The 19,202-nt window shown below is 33.2% G+C and overlaps 1 protein-coding gene across 4 annotated transcripts; it reads left to right on the top strand.

Moving 5' to 3' along the window:
• Window positions 1-1,185: 1,185 nt before the first annotated feature.
• On the top strand, window positions 1,186-3,760 carry LOC127117649 (peptide methionine sulfoxide reductase A1). Of its 4 annotated transcripts, none has more exons than XM_051047731.1 (4): window positions 1,186-1,344; window positions 1,534-1,560; window positions 2,675-3,201; window positions 3,337-3,760. In XM_051047731.1, the coding sequence occupies exons 2-4, from the start codon at window positions 1,542-1,544 to the stop codon at window positions 3,586-3,588; spliced, it is 798 nt and encodes a 265-aa protein (XP_050903688.1). In that variant the 5' UTR covers window positions 1,186-1,344; window positions 1,534-1,541; the 3' UTR covers window positions 3,589-3,760. The 4 variants fall into 4 exon arrangements, with proteins under 4 accessions (XP_050903688.1, XP_050903689.1, XP_050903687.1 ...); XM_051047732.1 differs by having other exon boundaries at window positions 1,198-1,344; window positions 1,542-1,560; XM_051047730.1 differs by having other exon boundaries at window positions 1,206-1,344; window positions 1,542-1,560; window positions 2,612-3,201.
• Window positions 3,761-19,202: the final 15,442 nt, after the last annotated feature.

The following is a 19,202-nucleotide window of genomic DNA, read 5'->3' as shown; positions in this document are numbered from 1 at the left end:
AAAAGTCTTTTCCGCTCTTTGAGCCAATGTTTCATGTTGAGCTTCATAATGAAAGTCCTTGATGCCCTTAGAGACAATACTTTTGGCTGGACTTCATAATGAAGATCCTTGCTACCCCTCACGATAACATAAGAGATTGAACGCCTCACCTGGGGAATTATAGTCTCATTAGTCAAGTTATATATAATTTTTCTTGAGGGACTTAGACCCCTTATGCTAACTAAGCTCTCGCCTGAGGTGCTTAGCGTCTCTTCAGGCGTGACCAAGCTCAAGTAACACACCTAAGAGGCGCGACTGATATCTAGCCTAAGAGACTTGAGCATAAGTCTTTCTTGAGGGATCGATGGAAGTCTCGCCTAAAAGGAAGAACACCTCGCTTGAGGGACTTATATTCTCATCAGCTGGGCTACATATAATTTTTCCTAAGGGACTTAAACTCCTTAGGCTAACTAAGCTTTTTCCTAAGGGACTTAGTGTCTCCTCAAGCGATACCAAACTCAAGTAACATGCTTAAGAGGCGCGACTGGTATCCAGCCTAAGAGACTTAACCATAAGTCTTAGTTGAGGGCTCGATGGAAGTCTCGTCTAAAAGGGTGAACGCCTCGTCTGAGGGACTTAAAGTCTCATCAGCCGAGCTACATATAATTTCTCTTGAGGGACTTAGACTCCTTAAGTTGACTAAACTCTCGCCTGAAGGACTTAATTTCTCCTCGGGAGGGATCAAACTCAAGTAATACGCTTAAGAGGCACGACAAATGTCCAACTTGAGATACTTGATCATAAGTCTTTACCGAAGACTCGATAGAAGTCTTGTCCAAGAGGTCAAAAGTCTCGTTTGAGGGACTGTTAGTCTCATTAGTTGGGCTACATATATTTTTGCCTAAGGGATTTATACTCCTTAGGTTATCTAAACTCTTGTCTGAGGGACTTAGATCTTTGGAGTTGACAAAAATTTCATCTAAATGTATCCTTAAAAAGGTCCTGGTCCTCGGGATACTCCCCTGGGGCTCGATCAAAAAAACATTTTGTCTTATGTCAAAAGGTGTCGTATTTGAGGGACTATGTAGTGTGGTATTCGTATGGGGACTTTCCTAAGGAGATATCTAGAGTACGATGTCGATCTATAATATTAATAATCGACGTTCCTACCCTTTTAATAAAGTGTACCGATAAGTTTATGTTGGACATTTTAGTCTTTCTTGCTTGAAGCTAACATAGTGAAAAACAAAACGTCATCGTGTTACCCGTCACAGCCAAAGATTGGTTCTTTTTGCCGTGAACGAATCCTCATCCTCTTTCTCTCTCACTCTAACAACCACTGAAGCCTCTCTCTCTCTCTCTCGGGTACGTATCTTCATTCTATTCTTCTTTCTTAATCCAATTAAACTTTGTTTCTTATTTCCCAATTCAATTTCGCCCCTTTTACGTTTTTTTTTTTCAATTTCGGTTCAAATTTATTTATTTGTTATCAAGATTTTATCTTTATCATTTATCAATTGTTTTCTGGACATTGATTCATGTAATTTATTGAAGGGTTGAAGATGAGAATTTGTGGAGCAGGTATGAGGTTCATATTGGATTTCATTTTATTTCTCTTTCATCTTTCTACACTATTTTATTAACAATTTTCAGTATCATGTGAGTTTGTTTTTAGTTTTTTTTAGTGTCTAAGTGAAAGTGATGCTGTTTCAATTGCTAAAATAAAATATCAATTTATTAGTACAATCTTTGAGACAATTTTGATATCAATTATATATTATTTTTTTATCAAAAAAAATTGTAGCATCATGAAGCTTTAAATTAATGTTTAATGATAGTTGCTATGGTCTGTGATTTTGCAACTCATAGTCTATTTTTAGGAGGGTATAAAATTCCTGTATGAAGTCTAGAACATAAACAATGAAACTTCAAGTTATTTTTGTACTTGGTCATCTAGGTAAGATTTGTTACTCAAAGTTTGCTTTTTTATCATTCTTCTTGTATAGAATTTGAGCTCTCACTTGATAGTTGATATGCATGTGTATTATATGTGACTTGTTGTTATTCGTGTTAGACCGCATGCAGTATCGGGTTTTCTCTCCGGAGGTTTAATTCTTTTACGGCCTGTTTGCAAGTTGGTTTTTTTGAGGGTTTTGGAGGGGCGGACTTTGTAGCGCTAAATTTTAATGTGTTTGATACTTTAAAGTAGTTATAAAAAAACAATATGATATTATATGCTAATGTATCATGTTGTTATTTATTTTTGTATAAATTTCGAATATATATTAAAATATATACGCAACCCTCCAACTTCCCCTACAAACTCCTTCCAAAACCAACTCGCAAACAGACCCTTAAGAGTTTGAAATGATCCTTGATTAATGTTTAGCAAAATTGCTCTATCAATAAATAAGTGCCATATACTTATCACAATTGGCTCCTAAGCCCTTTCTAGGTTTGTAAGTTCTTTTAAATGCAACACCCTATTGTTTCTTGATAGCATAAAACTCTCTTACACTGATAGTAGGTTCATATTGAACGTGTATTTTTAATCTGTCTGTTATTTGCTCATAGTTTATCAGCCTCTGTGTTTTTTAACGGCATTTTGAAAATGGATCTTATGTTTTTGAAGGGTATATTGAAATTGATTATAGTTTCTAGATAAGGATTCTGATGTTACTCAAACTCTTACCAGCAACCAGCAGCACCTATAGCACTGCGTCTAATTCCCTGCAAGTGTTTGTTTCTTCTTCCTTCTCTACTCCAGCCAAAACCAAGTTCCTACCCTCACTTTCTAGATTTTCTGTCAAGCGTTCTTGCTTCTCTTCACAGACCCGACCCTATTCTACTGTGACCAAGCCCTCCATGAACCTTCTGAACAAACTTGGATTTGGCAGTGGAAGGTCATCAGAGAATCTGGATCCAGCCATTCCTCAGGGACCAGATGAAGATATACCAGCACCAGGCCTGCAGTTTGCTCAATTTGGTGCTGGCTGCTTTTGGGGTGTTGAATTGGTCTTCCAGAGGGTGCCGGGAGTGAGTAAGACAGAGGTTGGTTACACCCAGGGGCTTGTGCATAATCCCGCGTATGAAGATGTGTGTGCAGGGACCACAAACCACTCAGAGGTTGTAAGGGTTCAATATGATCCCAAACAATGTGCCTTTGAAAATCTGCTCGATACGTTCTGGACTAAACATGATCCTACTACGCCAAATCGTCAGGTATGTAAGAAGTTGTTTGTTTATGTTAGAAACTTTATCATGTTAAGTCTTGTTTGTAAATTGTGAGTTGTGATTCAGCTTCCATGAATGGTAAGAGCTTAGTAATAGTGTCATTTGGTTCATTGAATGTGGCAGGGGAATGATGTAGGAACACAGTACAGATCTGGAATATACTACTACACTCCTGAACAAGAGAAAGCGGCTAGAGAATCATTGGAAGAACAAGAGAAGCAATTGGGCAGAAAGATTGTTACTGAGATCCTTCCTGCTAAGAAGTTCTACAGAGCCGAGGAGTACCATCAACAGTATCTTGAGAAAGGCGGTCGATTTGGTTTCAAGCAATCTGCTGTTAAAGGATGCAATGACCCAATTCGGTGCTATGGTTAATTCTTATAAAAACAATGTGAGTTCATCCTAAAAGATCAATATAATATGACACTGTATTGGAGGTTGAAAATGGGCATAGCCTTGAATTAGAGTTGTATAATTTTGTTGTAAAGTAGTAATGTGTTGGGAACATACAAAACCAATAAATAAAAAACGACATGTGTTTTCAGAATTTGATCAGATTGTGATCAAAATATCAAAGAGACACCATATTTGGGTGTTGAAATATTGCAGTATCTAAACAATATCTATTACAGTGTGTATACAGGTTACAACCAAGTTTAGTACTATAAGATGATTATTAAATTGTCTGTAAGGAAATGAACATGGTCTGTCAGCATGAAGTTCCCGTTGCACGTGTATTCTTGACTTCTTGTCATATCTTTCCGTGCAGACAGAGCACACACACGTCTATCGCTGATCTTACGCCTGCTACAATGTCTATACTTAATGATGACTATTTTTAATTACTGCTCTCTGCGTAACCATTTTCTTTAAGAAAAGAAACATGTTAACCAATGTCAAAACTGAAATGTGACAATTACACAGTATTTTAAAATCTATTCTTAAAACATGTACCTCTCTTTCTGCCTAGGCTCTCAAGTGCCAGATTTTTTTTTCTTTTGTTTTTTAACAATTTAGCAGGGATTATTGACCATCATAAAAAAAAAAATCTGACAACAAAACATATGTTGTTTCAAGTGACCTAGAATCATAAAAAAAAATAATCCGACAACAAAGCATATGTCGTGGCAAGTGATCTAGAAGGATTTGATAATGGAATTTTTTTGACACTATTAAATGTTGGGGGAGTCTTTCACTAGGGAGCATTGAACATTGTGGAATTTTTTATTTTAGAGCAACACCTTTGTGAGAGACACACCACATATTCACCAAAAATCTTAAGGTGATATGTGGATGAATTCTCTCACTTATAAATGCTCAAGTCTCCACATTTTCAACCAATGTGAGACTATTATTTATACTACTCATACTTGATATATTCTCAAACTCCACCTTAAATGTGAGTCCATAATGTTCCCCCACAAGTGAAAACTCTTCTTACTTCCACAAACTCTTGTACCGCACAGAACGTTTCTTATTCACCACACTAGCGTCGTTGACACTCTTCAAGGGAACGTTTCTTATTCACCACACTGGCGTCGTTGACTTTCAATACAAGTAAGTTGGTCCTTTTCTCGAACCAAAGACTCATGATACCATTTGTTGGAGGAGTTTTTCACTAGGGAACATTGAACATTGTGGAATTTCTTGTTTTAAACACCTTTGTGAGAGACACACCACATATTCACCAAAAATCTTCGGATGATAAGTGAGTGAATTCTCTCACTTATAAATGCTCAAGTCTCCACATTTCCAACCAATGTGAGACTATTATCCATACTACTCACACTTGATACATTCTCAACATTAAAGAATAGTGATCACACCTATATGCTATCGTTCTCCAATAAATTTAGATAACAATCTCTAGACTTTTTGTACACCATCTTCGAATTTGGTTCCACCACACAACAATCATGTGAACATTGGAAAATATTTTTAGGATAACAAAGATTCTAGTGACGTCCACTTGAAAAACAAATTCCCTTGAGTTCATATGGATGACTATCCTAACATTTTAGCATATTGTCAAGAACTCAAGAAGTTTGTTAATCAACTATTAGACGTTGCTGCACATGCTTCGTAACAAAGGTTCCTAAGGATGACATCTTAACAAGAAAAAGATATCACAAACCTTATCAATTAAATGTGTTAAATTTCAGTTGAAGGTGTTAGACAAAGTTTCTTCAGGTAAAGGAACTTGAAGTCTTGAAATTGTAAAAGATGTGAAAGTGTGAAAGCTCGCTTGGTCATGCGCTTAGGACTTTACTTAGTTTTGATCAATTAATTGTAAAATGAGCAAGAGTAATTCTTCAAGTACTAAGGTAATGCACGCGCGTGATCAAATTTCTCTTCTCTTTAGATAAAACATTTTGAAACCAATTAGAAGAAGTGCTTAATTGATTAAAAGCTTATTTAATCAATTAGAACGGTAAAAATACGCTGACTAATAAGTTAAGAGGTCATTTTAATTGATTAAATCGAAGTACAACGCCTCCTAATCGATTAAGGAGGCTGGTAATCGATTAAGTGCCATAGAAAATTAAACTATCCTATTTTGGCTTGGTTAATTGATTAATACGTAGTTTTAATCGATTTAATCATTAAAAAGACTCGTGAATTGTTTCTTTTTTAGTCATATTTTTCCTATATAAAGGAGGTTTCTTCTTATTTAAAAAAACATAAGTTTTATTAATAGAAATTTTCTATTATCTTTTCTTCTCTCATTCTTTTATAAAACTTTTTTTTAAGTTGTGTTGCCTTAGTGCCAAGAAAATAAAAAGTTTCATCTAAGAGTTGTATTGTACTAGTGTTGTGCTGAAATTGTTTAGTTAAAATTGTTTTCTCTCGAGATCTTTTTGAAATAGTTTTGAAGGTTGCAAGTTTCAGTAAAAAGCTTAGGTGAAGGTTATTGACTGAACCTACACATCACCAACATACTCCATTATTACAACAAATTATTAAAGAGTCATCCCAAGCTATGGAAACTGGCGACATGCATAGGATTCACAAACCCAAATGTCAATACAATTTGACAACCTGAATTCAACCATTAACTTTATCCTACAACCCTAACACAACCTTGTTTGAACCAAATAGGAAAGCTTACATGCTAAACGAATTTTGTTCTCTTTTTAAAAATAAGACATGGGAATTTGTGTCTTGTCCCATAAATGTTAGTATTATTCATTCCATGCAGATTTTCCATTACAAAATAAAATTGGGCAGTTCTTTGAAAGGCACAAAGTCTGATTAGTAGGCGATGATCGGTCTCAACAAGTTAGTATGGATTATTGATCGGTAAATTAGCAAGTATATTAATTTGTCAATGTAGAAATATCGGGAAATCCCAGAATGTCGATCTCAATGACTGCGTAATATTATAGGGTTCGAGTTTGATTCAGTTAAAAAAAGCAATTGGGGTTTTGAGTTTGTTTTCTTTGTGAAAGAGTAAAATAAGACCAAATTTAATATAATAGAAAATAACACGAGAGAACACATGCTAGGAATTAGGGTTTGATCATGAATTCGTTAACAATCCTAAATTGACCTTGTATGTAACTTACTTTATATCTATCGATTATCAGTTCTTAAGGGTGTCTATTCCTAAGTCCTTAATGATTAAACCTTTAATCATTCAAATTAACTCTTATTATCATGGTGAATTATAAATGAAAATAAGCATTTGATTATCAAGAACATGTTGGTTTCTATACGACACCCTAGTCCTGGGTGATATCTAATACAAAATACTTCAATCAAGCGTTACTGTAGAAATTCCTTCCTCATATATAATCATACACCAATTCTCAATTTGACCAAAAGAGAAAGCATTAAACTCATACATAAGTAAAATAAATATAACATAAAATCTAAGTCACTACAAGGTTCAATTCAAAATTACCAGCAAATTCAAGAACAGGGACCCATCCCTAGCATTGCAGCGTTTAGCTACTCCTAGTAATAGCAATAAACATCATAAAATTGTCAAACATCACACAAAGATTAAAGATGAAGAGTCTTCGATGGTGAAATCCCTTGAAGATGATGTTTCACCTTGCTTCTATTGTGTTCTCCAGCTCCTAATTTGTCACTTACAGTAAAAAAAATCAAGATTAAACCTTCAAAATACACTTCCTTGCGTTAAATAATCAAACTGGTCTTTTTCAGAAATTTTGGTAGTCCATCAAGTGCATACGCGTATTGGGCAGCATATGCCTTCTACTGCAGCACCCAATACGCGTATTGGCCAACGTATTACAGCTTGGCAATGTGGCATGGTTCTTCCTGATACACATATTGACACCTTTCATACATGTATAAGTAAGTGGTTCTTTTTTTTTGTCTGATACACGTAAGGTTGTGTATCTGGCTTGTCAGGCTTCTGCATACGCATATTGGGCACCATTATAAACGTACGAGCATAAATGCCTTGTCTTTTGCTCCTTAGACTTCTTTTTTTTGTGTTTTGGCTCGGACTTTGATCTGATCGCTTTTCTCTTTTTCTCCAAACCTGTCAAACATATGAAAACATTCCCCAAAAGATCAATAATCATCAGGAATAATAAAAACATAAACAATTATAGAATTAAAGAAACTGACCACTAAATTACTCAAACTGTATGAAAAATGCAGATAACTCATATACTATTACTGTTAAAACAATGATAAAAATAACAAAAATGATGATTGATCACAACCCAAAACTTAGCTCGTTGCTTGTTCTCAAGTAACTTTTAAGAACAAACTACTCATGTCAACTCAGATAAAGTTCAAAATTTTGAAATTCCGATACCGCTGAGACCTTCTGTGACTCTCTTTTGTCATTACCTTTCGCCTTGCCTGTTTACCAGGTCGATTGATCTTCCACGTCTTCACTTGATGATACTACTTCACATATCATCTCATTGCACATTCTCACCAAATCTCTCAGGTGCTCATGTGTTTTCGCTCAGAATTCACCAAATGCAATATTATACCATAGGCTTGGATAAATTATACATCGATAACAATATATTTGACACACACACTTTTTTAGGTCTTTCACGGTTGTAACGGGCTAGGGTTAAGGTGGGTCGTATTTGGAAAAGTGGGCTAAAGTTCATAGTGAATACGTTCATTCTCATCAGTATGTTTACACTAAGGGACTAATGCTGAAATTCTTTCTTGCATTGGGTCTTTTTAGGTGCCATGGAGCATTCAACTTTTGAATTTTTTCTTTTTGATTTCGGTTGATTTTGACTCCTTCTTATGAGCGCTCTCATGGTGATTTTTTTTCTTCCGAATAAGCTGGATTTTCAACTTTCCTTTTTTTCTTTCTCTTTTCTTTCTTAAATCATCATATGCACTCGTCTTCTCAGTTTCTGCACAACTACCCCAAACTTGAAGGTTGTTATTCCAACAGTAACCCCAAACTTAGAATAAACATATATCCTAGAACTCAATGCACAAACTCTGAATAGGGTAGGGAAGTGTTTGTGTCGGGGTTAGTAATACGTGGTAATAATTAAAAAACGGATACATACTCAACGGGGGTTAACAAAGGATAATTAAAATTAAATGGGATAGCTAAAAAGACACAGAGTTAACAAAAACAAAAACGTGTCTCGGTATGTGTAATTATGTAAATTAGATCTAATAAGAACGTACATAAGTTCTGAATAATAAATACATATTAGAATGCTCTCTTATGATAAAATTATGTGTTTGGATTTTTCTGTCCTCACCAGGTCGGTTAGAGATGACTATAACACCCGAATTTTAATATTTATTTTTATAGAGATTTGGAGAGTTTTAGTTTAATTAATTAAGATGAGGAATTTGAGTAGAGTTTTATGATCTTAAATTTTGTGTAGAAGTGGAAAATTGTGGGTTATTAATAAGTTAGAATTTAAATTGTCATATATTATTTATTGAGTGTTTTATTTGATTTATTAAATTATTTAAGAAGGAGTAAAAAATTAATTAGAATTATTATTAATTTTAATTTATTTATTTAATATTAGAAATAATAGAAAATGTGAGAATAATTAGTTTGCGGAGGAAATTAGTATTTATTTATAATTAAGGAAAATGGTGGAGTTAGTAAGAGGTGGGGGTGTTTGTGAGATTTACCAAAATAAAATAGAATTAGGTTTATATTTAAGTGGAATAGAGGGAGTGAGAATTTACCTACGTGAAAGTTAAATAAAAAGGTTAGAGTGGAACGAGAGACAGAATTCTAGAAGAGCAAATATTAGAGAAGGGAATCACGAAAGGAAAAGTTTCATCACTCCACAAATTTCAAGGTAAATGAGAATTACTCATATTTTGGTGGCTAAACAAATGGATAGTGAGGGTTCCTTACCCTTTTGTCTACTCCTTGTTCTTTCTCTGTACTTGATGTTTGTGGGCAAAATCTTTGAAGTGATCGATTGATAATGTTTTTACTCTCAAATATGATGTGAATTTTTAGTTGATAGGTACTCTGATTTAGATAACCCCGTTGATGACTTTTGATAAGGCGAGTTCATAAATATGTGATTTTTGTGGATTTATATTATCCATGGTTAACCTGTGTGTATTGAATTAATAATATATTTCGTTGACGTTTTGCGATAAGACGACGGTTGAATTGAGATTTTTGTTGTTGTCTTATGATAAGGTGAGAGTTAAAATGTTTAATTTTTAATGGCTATGTTTATCATTATGTTTTTGGGGTAGTGGGAACTCAAACAAGAGAAATAGGCAAGTTTTAGAATTTGTTCAATAGAGAGAAAAATGCATAAAATCGCAGGTAGACATAAAAGAGAATTGTCCATCTTGTCTCGTGTGTAACTTAAGTTTCATAAGTCCGTTTGAGGTATCGTCAGTTGCGTTAGAAAGCTAACACAATAATATTTATTTTTAAATGGGGATATCGGGTCTATGATTATTATAAAAGTATCGGTTATTTGGTTTTTATATCAGAGGTGTAGTCAAATTTCAGTCATGTGTTGGTTATCTTATTTCAGACGTAACTTGAGTTTCGTAAGTCCGTTTGAGGTACGGTCAATTGCGTTAGAAAGAGGATTTAATGATATTTTAAACTTGATAGTTTCATAATTTTATCATAAGTATATAATTTTTTATGCTATTTGGAAGCCATGCATTCTCTTTTATAGTTGATTTAAATTAAGAGAGTTGAGTTTAAGGTATTTGATATTTCTAGAGTTGAGCCTGAAATATTTAGGGATGAGTTTAGGGTTATTTTGACAAGTTTAGAGTTGGAGATATTTATTACTTAGAGTTATGGCGAGAACATTTTCAAATAGCATAAATATTGTGACTTTGTAGTTAGAGGCGAGGGTTAAGATAACCCTTGCCAAACGCATAAGGTAGTATTAGAGTCAAAGGAAAAAATAATATGTTGTAATGAGTTATATGCAGGGTTATGAGTTGACCATGTTAAGTGTAAGGGTTGTAGGATATTGTTCTTATCTTGTTGATGAGCTTACATAAGTAATAATATGTTTACTCTGTTGATGAGTGTTGTTGAGCACATACATTAATATTTTCTCTAATGATTAGTGTTGTATATATTGGAAATTTACCAATTTCCCTTCAATAAGTTCACCAAAACCTATGGATAATTCTGAACCAAATCTTGATGAACAAAATTCAATCACACTGATCGAATTCCCTCTTGTTCTTCACTCTTCACTAGAGTGAATCAACCACTCTAGATTGCAAGATTATATCGCTGCATAATTGTTAATGGAAAAGAAATAAAAGATGAAAATTGGAAAGAAAAAAAAGGGAATTACGTTTTTTTATCAAAAATATGGGAAGAAGAAGAAGAATTTCTGCAGAGAAAGTATCTGCTCTCAAACTGAGATTTATTCAACTGTGCAACCACACTTCTGTTGTGTGTATTATAATCAATAAAGGTTAATCCATATTTATAGATTTTGTATTTTCTTGCTCCTCAATCAAAGCTCAAATACCTAATGCTGCTAACATTGCAAAATTGGGTCTAAGTAAATATCTGTGTCGAGGCTAACTCCTCGACACTTCGACAACTAGATGTTTAGAAAACAACATGCTTCGACACCATGAATTACATTTTAAACACATCATCTAATTCATTGTGTCTAAGCTATATACATTTATCATAGACCTTAACTTCTTGAACACTTCGACCTGCACTCCTTTCGTCATGATATCTGCAATCTGATTCTCAGTTCTGCAGTGTTCCAAGTCCAACTTTGCTTCTACTACATGCTCTCAAAGATAGTGGAACCTCATTTCGATGTGCTTGCTTCATCCATGCTATCATATTCTTTGCTAGATTGATAGCATACATGTTTTCGATCTTCATGGTAATCGTTTCGTGGTTCTTCCCTGTAATCTCTTCGATCAAATTCACCATCCATGTTGTTTGACATGCACATAGAGAAATAGCTATGTACTCTGCTTCACACGATGACATTGCCATTACTGGTTCCTGTCTTGAACTCTAAGCAACTGGTACACCACTTAGCATAAACAAATAGCCAGCTGTGGATTTTCTATCCTCAGCATCACTACACCAAATTGAGTCGGTGCATCCCACTAGCTTGCATTATTTTCCTTCATCAGTTGTAGGAAACAAAATGCCATAATCGAGAGTTCCTTTGAGATACCTTAGTATCCTATTCGTCGCTACTAGGCGTGATACCTTTGCCTTCTGCATGAATCTTCTCAACATACCTATATTGTATGCTAGACCAGGCCTGTATGATAAAGGTATCGAAGTGATCTAATGAGTCCTATGTATTGCGTTGGATCGACATCATCTTCATCTATGTCTTTCGACAGTTGCAATTTGGGCTCACCTGGAGTTGAAGTTGGGTTTCAATCTTGCATCTAAAATCTCTTGAGTATTTCGCCTATATATCTTCTTTGGTGCATCATCAAGCCTCTACTAATATTGTAGAATTCGATGCTAAGGAAATATGAGAGATTTGCCAAGTCTGACATTTCAAACTCCTTACGTAGGTCATGTTTGAAATCTTCGATCTCCTTCTTGCAACTTCCTGTTATCAACATGTCATCGACATAGAGACATAGTATAAGCAACTCATTATTGCTTATTCTTACATATACTCCATTATCAGGTGTGCACTTCACAAATTTCTTCTCCCTTAAAAAGTTATCTATCTTCTTATTCCAAGCTCTTTGAGCTTTCTTAAGTCCATACAGGGCTTTATCCAGCCTATATACCTTGTTTTCTTCCCCATGTTTCACAAATCCAGTTGGTTATGCAACATAAACTTCTTCATCTAAGGGGCCATTTAGGAATGCACATTTCACATCCATATGACATGCCTGCCATTTGTTCATGTTTGCTAGACCAACAACCAACCTGATTATTTCGATTCTAACAACAGGTGCAAAAACTTCATCGAAGTCGATTCCTTCCTTATGAAGAAATCCTTTCTCCATAAACCTTGCCTTGTGTCGAGTTACTTCTCCTTTAGGATTCAACTGCACCTTGTATACCCAATTCACATTGATTGCCTTCTTGCCTTGAGGAAATTCGACAAGTGACAAGTGTTGTTGACCTCGATGGACTCCACTTCCTCATTAATTGCTTTTACCCACTTCAAATCCTTCAATTCTTCATCTACATAGACTGGTTCGACATCTGCATAGAAAGCATATTGTACCAGATCACCTTCATCATCGACCACATCATCTGATATAATCACACATTCTTGCAACCTTGTAGGCATGTATCTTGTCCTTTGAGGTCTGCTTGTGCTTGCTTGACCTCTGACTTCTTCTTGTCGAACTTCTCTTTCGACTTCACTTGTTGGTTCTTCACATGATATTCTCATTGAGTCTTTCTTGACATTTTCAGTCCAATCCCATTCCTTAAGCTTATCTATGATCACGTCCCTGCTGATCACTACTTGCCTGTTCATTGGGTCGAACAACTTGTAACATCCAGTCGAATGATATCCTATTAGAATCATATGACTCGACTTGTCATCAAGTTTTCTTCTCAATTGGTTTGACACATACCTATATGATATAAATTCAAATACTTTTATATGACTCATGCTAGGCTTGACACCAGACCAACATTCTTCTGACGTGATTCCTTTTAGCTTCTTTGTCAGACATCTGTTCAATATGTATGTTACAGTCGACACAACTTCTCCCCATAATTTTTTGGGTAGATGATTGCCTTTCAACATACTTCTCACCATATTTATGGTGGTTTTATTCTTCCTTTATGCAGTTCCATTCTGCTATAGAGTGTAGGGTGACACCACCTCATGCACAATCCCTTCTTTCTTATGTAACATGTCGAAGTATTTCGACACATATTCTCCACCACCATCAGTCCTCAGAATCTTGAGCTTTCGAACACTTTGTCTATTGACCATACATTTAAACTTGGAAAATACCTCGATCACTTCACTTTTCTTCTTGATCAGGTAAGTCCACAGTTTTCGACTAAAATCATTTATGAGTGTGACAAAGTATATGTTACCTCCAATCAAATCCACCTAGATAAGACCACATACATCAGAGTATATGATTTTGAGAATTTCCTTCGACCTGCTTCCTGCATCCTTGCTGAAGTTGTTCTTGTGTTGCTTCGTCTGCACACATTCTTCACACACTTAATTTGGAATATTGATTTATGATAATCCTAAAACCATATTTCTTCTCTTTAGATCTTTGATGTCTTTTAAATTGAGATGACTAAGTCTATAACTCCATATCCATTCATCCCTACTAGCTGCAGATGCAAGACACTTGTGCTCCATCACATTAAGTTCAATCCTGAAGGTTCTATGCTGAGACATAAGTGACTTCAAGATTATTAACCTTCCACCTGAGTCGAGAAATCTCATCATCTTGTCTTCGATCGACACTTTGTAGTTCTTTTCGATCAACTGCCATATATTGAGCAAATTACTTTTCATGCCTGGTATGTATAGTACGTTAGAAATTACTGAACTTTTGCCATCTTTCCTCATAATCAGAACATCACCAATACCTTTAGCTGATAGAGTATTGTCATTTGCAAATTTTACCATGTTCTTCATTGAGGGTTTCATGTTGACAAACAAATATTTTCTACCAGTCATGTGTGATGGGCCTCCTGAGTCCAAGTACCATTATTTTTTAGCCTGGTACGCATAAGGCTGTGTATTTGGCTTGATGGACTTCTACATACCCGTATTGGGCAGCATCATACGCGTATAAGCAAAAATGCCTTGTCTTTTTCTCCGTAGGCTTCTGCTTTTGTATTTTGGCTCGGAGTTTGGTCTGGTCGCTCTTCTCTTTTTCTTCAAACCTGTCAAACACATGAAAACCTTCCGAAAAAGATAAAAAAAATAATCAGGAATAATTAAAACATAGACAATTACGAAATTAAAGAAATTGACCACTAAATTACTCAAACTATATGAAAAGTGCAGATATTCACATACTATTACTGCTAAAACAATGATAAATATAACAAAAATGGTGACTGGTCAATTATGATGAAGCATTTCACCCAATCGTGAAACTGGACTTATGCATAGTTCAAACAAAATGAAACCATTATCTCTTGAAGATAATATGCAATGCAAGTTACAACAATAAAACAAACCATCACTATGATTCCTCTAGGTAAGTGTGATCAGCCACATTGATCAATTGATCTCGTTGAAAATAATAATATACAAATAATATCAAGAATAAGAGAATACTAACTCACCTTTTAATCATTCTTTAGAAAATATAAGAAAACTTCCAATAAATTATCTTGACAATGAAAAAATATAATAAATAAAAAAGAAGAAATAGGAGTTTAAATAGTTAACTAATAACTATAAAAAAATATAGTATTAACATACATAAAATAGGCCAAATAAAATAAATCATTTAAAAAAATTCATTTTATTACAATTTTAAATTAGAGCCAATTTATTACAATTTTAAATTAAAGACCTTTCATACATAATTTCTTAGTATAAACTATATTTTACATTTTGTTTATGTTATTTCTAAGACTTATTTATATTAGAAACATATCTAAATACTTAACAGATACAATATAAAAAATGAATGAAATAAATTTATATATCCGCTTTTTCTCTATCTTCAAGTTTATATCTTTATTCTTTATTATTTATATAATTCTTGCAGGTGAAATAAATTGAATAATAAATTTTTTTTGATGATAATCCATTGCTACATTTAATCAAATACATGGTGGACATATGTGAAACTTAAACATATCATTAATAAATTGAAAGAGAAAAAGAAAACATAAAGTTTTGTTGGAAAAAAAACCCTAAAATCTAAAATTTACTATCAACATAACAAATTAGAGACATATTTCACATTGTCGTCTCATCAACAAGCTAGTTTCCATGTCCTTTTGATAAATATGCATACTTTTGAGAGTTTATAACAATAAAATTAAAATAATTTATAAGAAAATTATCAATAATTAATAAACATCAATAAAATTATAATATAAAAAATTAAAAGAATAATATTATAGCATTTATCTTCTAATTTTCAATCTCTTACAATCCAACTTCAACCAAAATTTTACAAAAAAATTATATTTCACAATACTTCAAAGTTTGTATCTAAGAAAACGATAATTGACAATTAATAATATTAACAAGATTAATCTTCTAATCCTTATCAATAATATTAATATTCTTATCCTTCGTCCTGCACAATCCAATTTCTTCAACAAATTATTTATCAATAAATATATTTTGTAATGCTTTAAGTTTCTACCTGCAAAAAATATAAGAGTTAACAAACATTAATAAATTTAAAAGTACTTCCAAATATAAAAGCATTAACAAATATTAATAAAATTGAAAGAACTTCAAAATCTAGATTATTTTTTAAAATAATCAACATTTTTAAAAATAATTTCAAAATAACAAATTTTTCATTTTTTTCTTCAAAATAACCACATTTAAAAAAAGATGCGTCACATAAACCGACGCATCCGTTTTGTATCAAGAGGAGGCGCTTAAGGTCTTGGCGCCTGCATTGAAAGCCTCATGAGGAGGCGTCAATGTCCTTGGCGTCTGCATTGTGCCTCATGAGGAGGCGTCAATGCCTATGGCGACTACTTAATGCATGTGGTGTATGCACCAATTCATCTAGCGCATACACCCTTGTATTATTATTTTTTTTAATTTTTAATTTTTTTTCTTGTAATTTTTATTTATTTATGAAATAATAAAAAATAATGTAAAAAAAATATTCATGATATAATAAATGTTACATGGGATTGACAAAAATTTAATGACCGGCACGATCGAAACGTCCTTTTGTCCCACATCCAGGTGCGTTAGTTTGTCTCTGAGGTCTCCCACGATTTTTCTGAGGTGTTTGGGGTCTTTGTGTGCTGACCTGATCGAATGATGATTGATGTGAAAGTCCAGCGGAAGTTCCAGCGGTATTTGACAGATGCGTCATCATTTGTTCCCAATATCCGGAGGGGCTCTGGCCAACGGCGCTTCCGCAATTGAATTCTATGACCATGTCGTCGTAGTTATGTCGATGAGGTTAGGTGGATTGTGAACGGTATAATTGCCCAAATTGGGACATTGGGTAGAGTTTGATTCTTGGTTTTGTGGTTGGGTGGGTGTCATGAATGGATTGCGATGTTGGATGTTTGGTTGTTGGGTGAATGACATGAATGTGTTGCGAAGTTAGGTGTTTGGTTGTTGGGTGTATGTGGTAGGTTGATGTTGTGAGGTTGATTGTTGGATTTAGGTGGTTTGACATTAGTGTTGGACGGGGACTTGTTGTTGGCCGTCAGCCAGGTCACAATCGTATTAACTGTCATAGTTTTGGAACGAGCACAATCAGATAAATTCACATGTACCTCTGTTGCAATATATGAAAAACTAATTTTATTTCATATTATAAGTTTGTGATGAAAATACCATTACATAAACAATAACACAAACAATTAAAACAACTACAATACAAGAACTATGTGATTACAACCATCAAAACAATTTTGAACATGTAATACATCATCCTATGAACGTCTCAGTCACTCTTAATATCCACTCGCTCACGCACTTCTCAATTTTGGTTGAACGTGGACCCAAGTCATTGGATTCTTCTAATCCTTTCATCATCTCCAATTTTTCCATCTAACCAACTGTTCAACGTCCGATTAAGACGTTCAAACGAATCTATATTCCAGAGTCGAATCTTTATCGGAGACGTAACGGTGGAAAATATTAAATCGACATTTCGCTTGTGAATGTATTCAGACATGGTTAAAATACAAAAACTTGAAGGAGAGTGGAGTTGAATGAAAGAAAATATGATAGTATGGGAAGATTTTGTGTGAAAAATATTGCATCCAAGATGAGGTATTTATACAGAGGAGAGATAAAATGCATGTGCCAAGAGGTTAGACGTCTAAACATGTCAAGACATGCAGGCGCCATAGGCATTGACGCCTCCTCATGAGGCCCAATGCAGGCGTCATATGCATTGACGCCTCCTCATGAGGCTTCCAATGCAGGCGGCAAGACCTTATGCGCCTCCTCTTGGTACAAAACGGATGTGTCAGTTCATCTGACACATCTTTTTTTAAATGTGGTCATTTTGGAAAAAAATTAAAAAATATTTTATTTTGAAATTATTTTTGAAAATGTTGGATATTTAAAAAAAAAATCTTAAAATCTAAACCTACAAACAAATAATAAAAAATTAACAACGTCAATAAAATAAAATTAGAAAAAATATAATATATTATAATATTGAATAATAAAAATAAAATAAAAAGAATATAATATATTATAATATTGAATAGTAAAATTAAAATTAAAAAAGTAATCTTCTAATCCTCCATTTTTCACTATTCAACCTTTTCAACCAGGTTTTACCTAAACAATATATTTTGTAATGCATCAAAACTTGTACCTGAAAAAAAATCAGGAATTAACAAACATTAATAAATTTAAAAGAACTTCAAAATAAAACTCTTGTATAAAGAGATTTAATATAGAGAAATGAAAAAAAAAACTTGAAAATAATATAACCCTCCATCTCCATCCCTTACAATTCAACTTCTTCAACAATTTTTTCTTAAAAAATATATTTGGTAATTATTCAAAATTTATATATATGAAAAAATCAAAAATTAACAAATATTAATAAATTTTAAAAAGCTTCAAGATGATTGCTCTTGTATAAAGAGATTTAATATGGAGAATTGAAAAAAAAATATAAACCTTCATCCTAAAACGTCTTATATAAAAATAAGATTATAACATTGTATACTGATAATTATATAAAAATAATAAAAACAACAAAAATTCACCTTATAATCCATCCTCCCACAATTTAAAAAATAAATTAAAAACTAACCCCTACAGACATATTGTGATACTTTCGAATCTTATAAGAATAATAAATAAAAAATTCTCTACATGCATTCTATGAACCTCCAAAATAAACAATACATTAATATGATTATATAAAAAGAATTAACCTGAAGAAATGGAGAGAGAGAAACAATGCCAAAGAAAAGAGAACTAATGTAAAAAATAGAAGTATATATAATTATAGAAGAGAATTCAGTGTGTTTTGTGTATTAATTAATGGAGTTAATTTATTTTTATATTTAATAAAATTGAAAAATACCAATACGTATTCTATGTATTAAGTAATGGAATTAGTTTATTTTTATATTTAATAAAAATGAAAAATACTAATAAGTGTTCTATGTATTAAAGAATTGAATTAGTGGGGTTGTTAACATCAACCATTTAATAAGTGGCGGAAGGTTTGCAATTTTTTTAAAATCATTTTTAATTAATTATTATTGATTTTTAAATTACCAATAAATGTTCTATTTATTAAGTAATGGAATTAGTGGGATATGTCTTTTTTTTAAGCCATTTTTTCAATCAATCAATTAATTAGTTCATTTTAATGTGTGAATTAGGAAATTTTCTAAAAAAATAATAAAAGAAATAATT

This window comes from Lathyrus oleraceus, chromosome 2, assembly GCF_024323335.1.
Source record: "Lathyrus oleraceus cultivar Zhongwan6 chromosome 2, CAAS_Psat_ZW6_1.0, whole genome shotgun sequence".
In the NCBI taxonomy this organism is placed as follows: Eukaryota; Viridiplantae; Streptophyta; class Magnoliopsida; order Fabales; family Fabaceae; genus Lathyrus; species Lathyrus oleraceus.
This window is presented reverse-complemented; position numbering and strand designations above follow the sequence as displayed.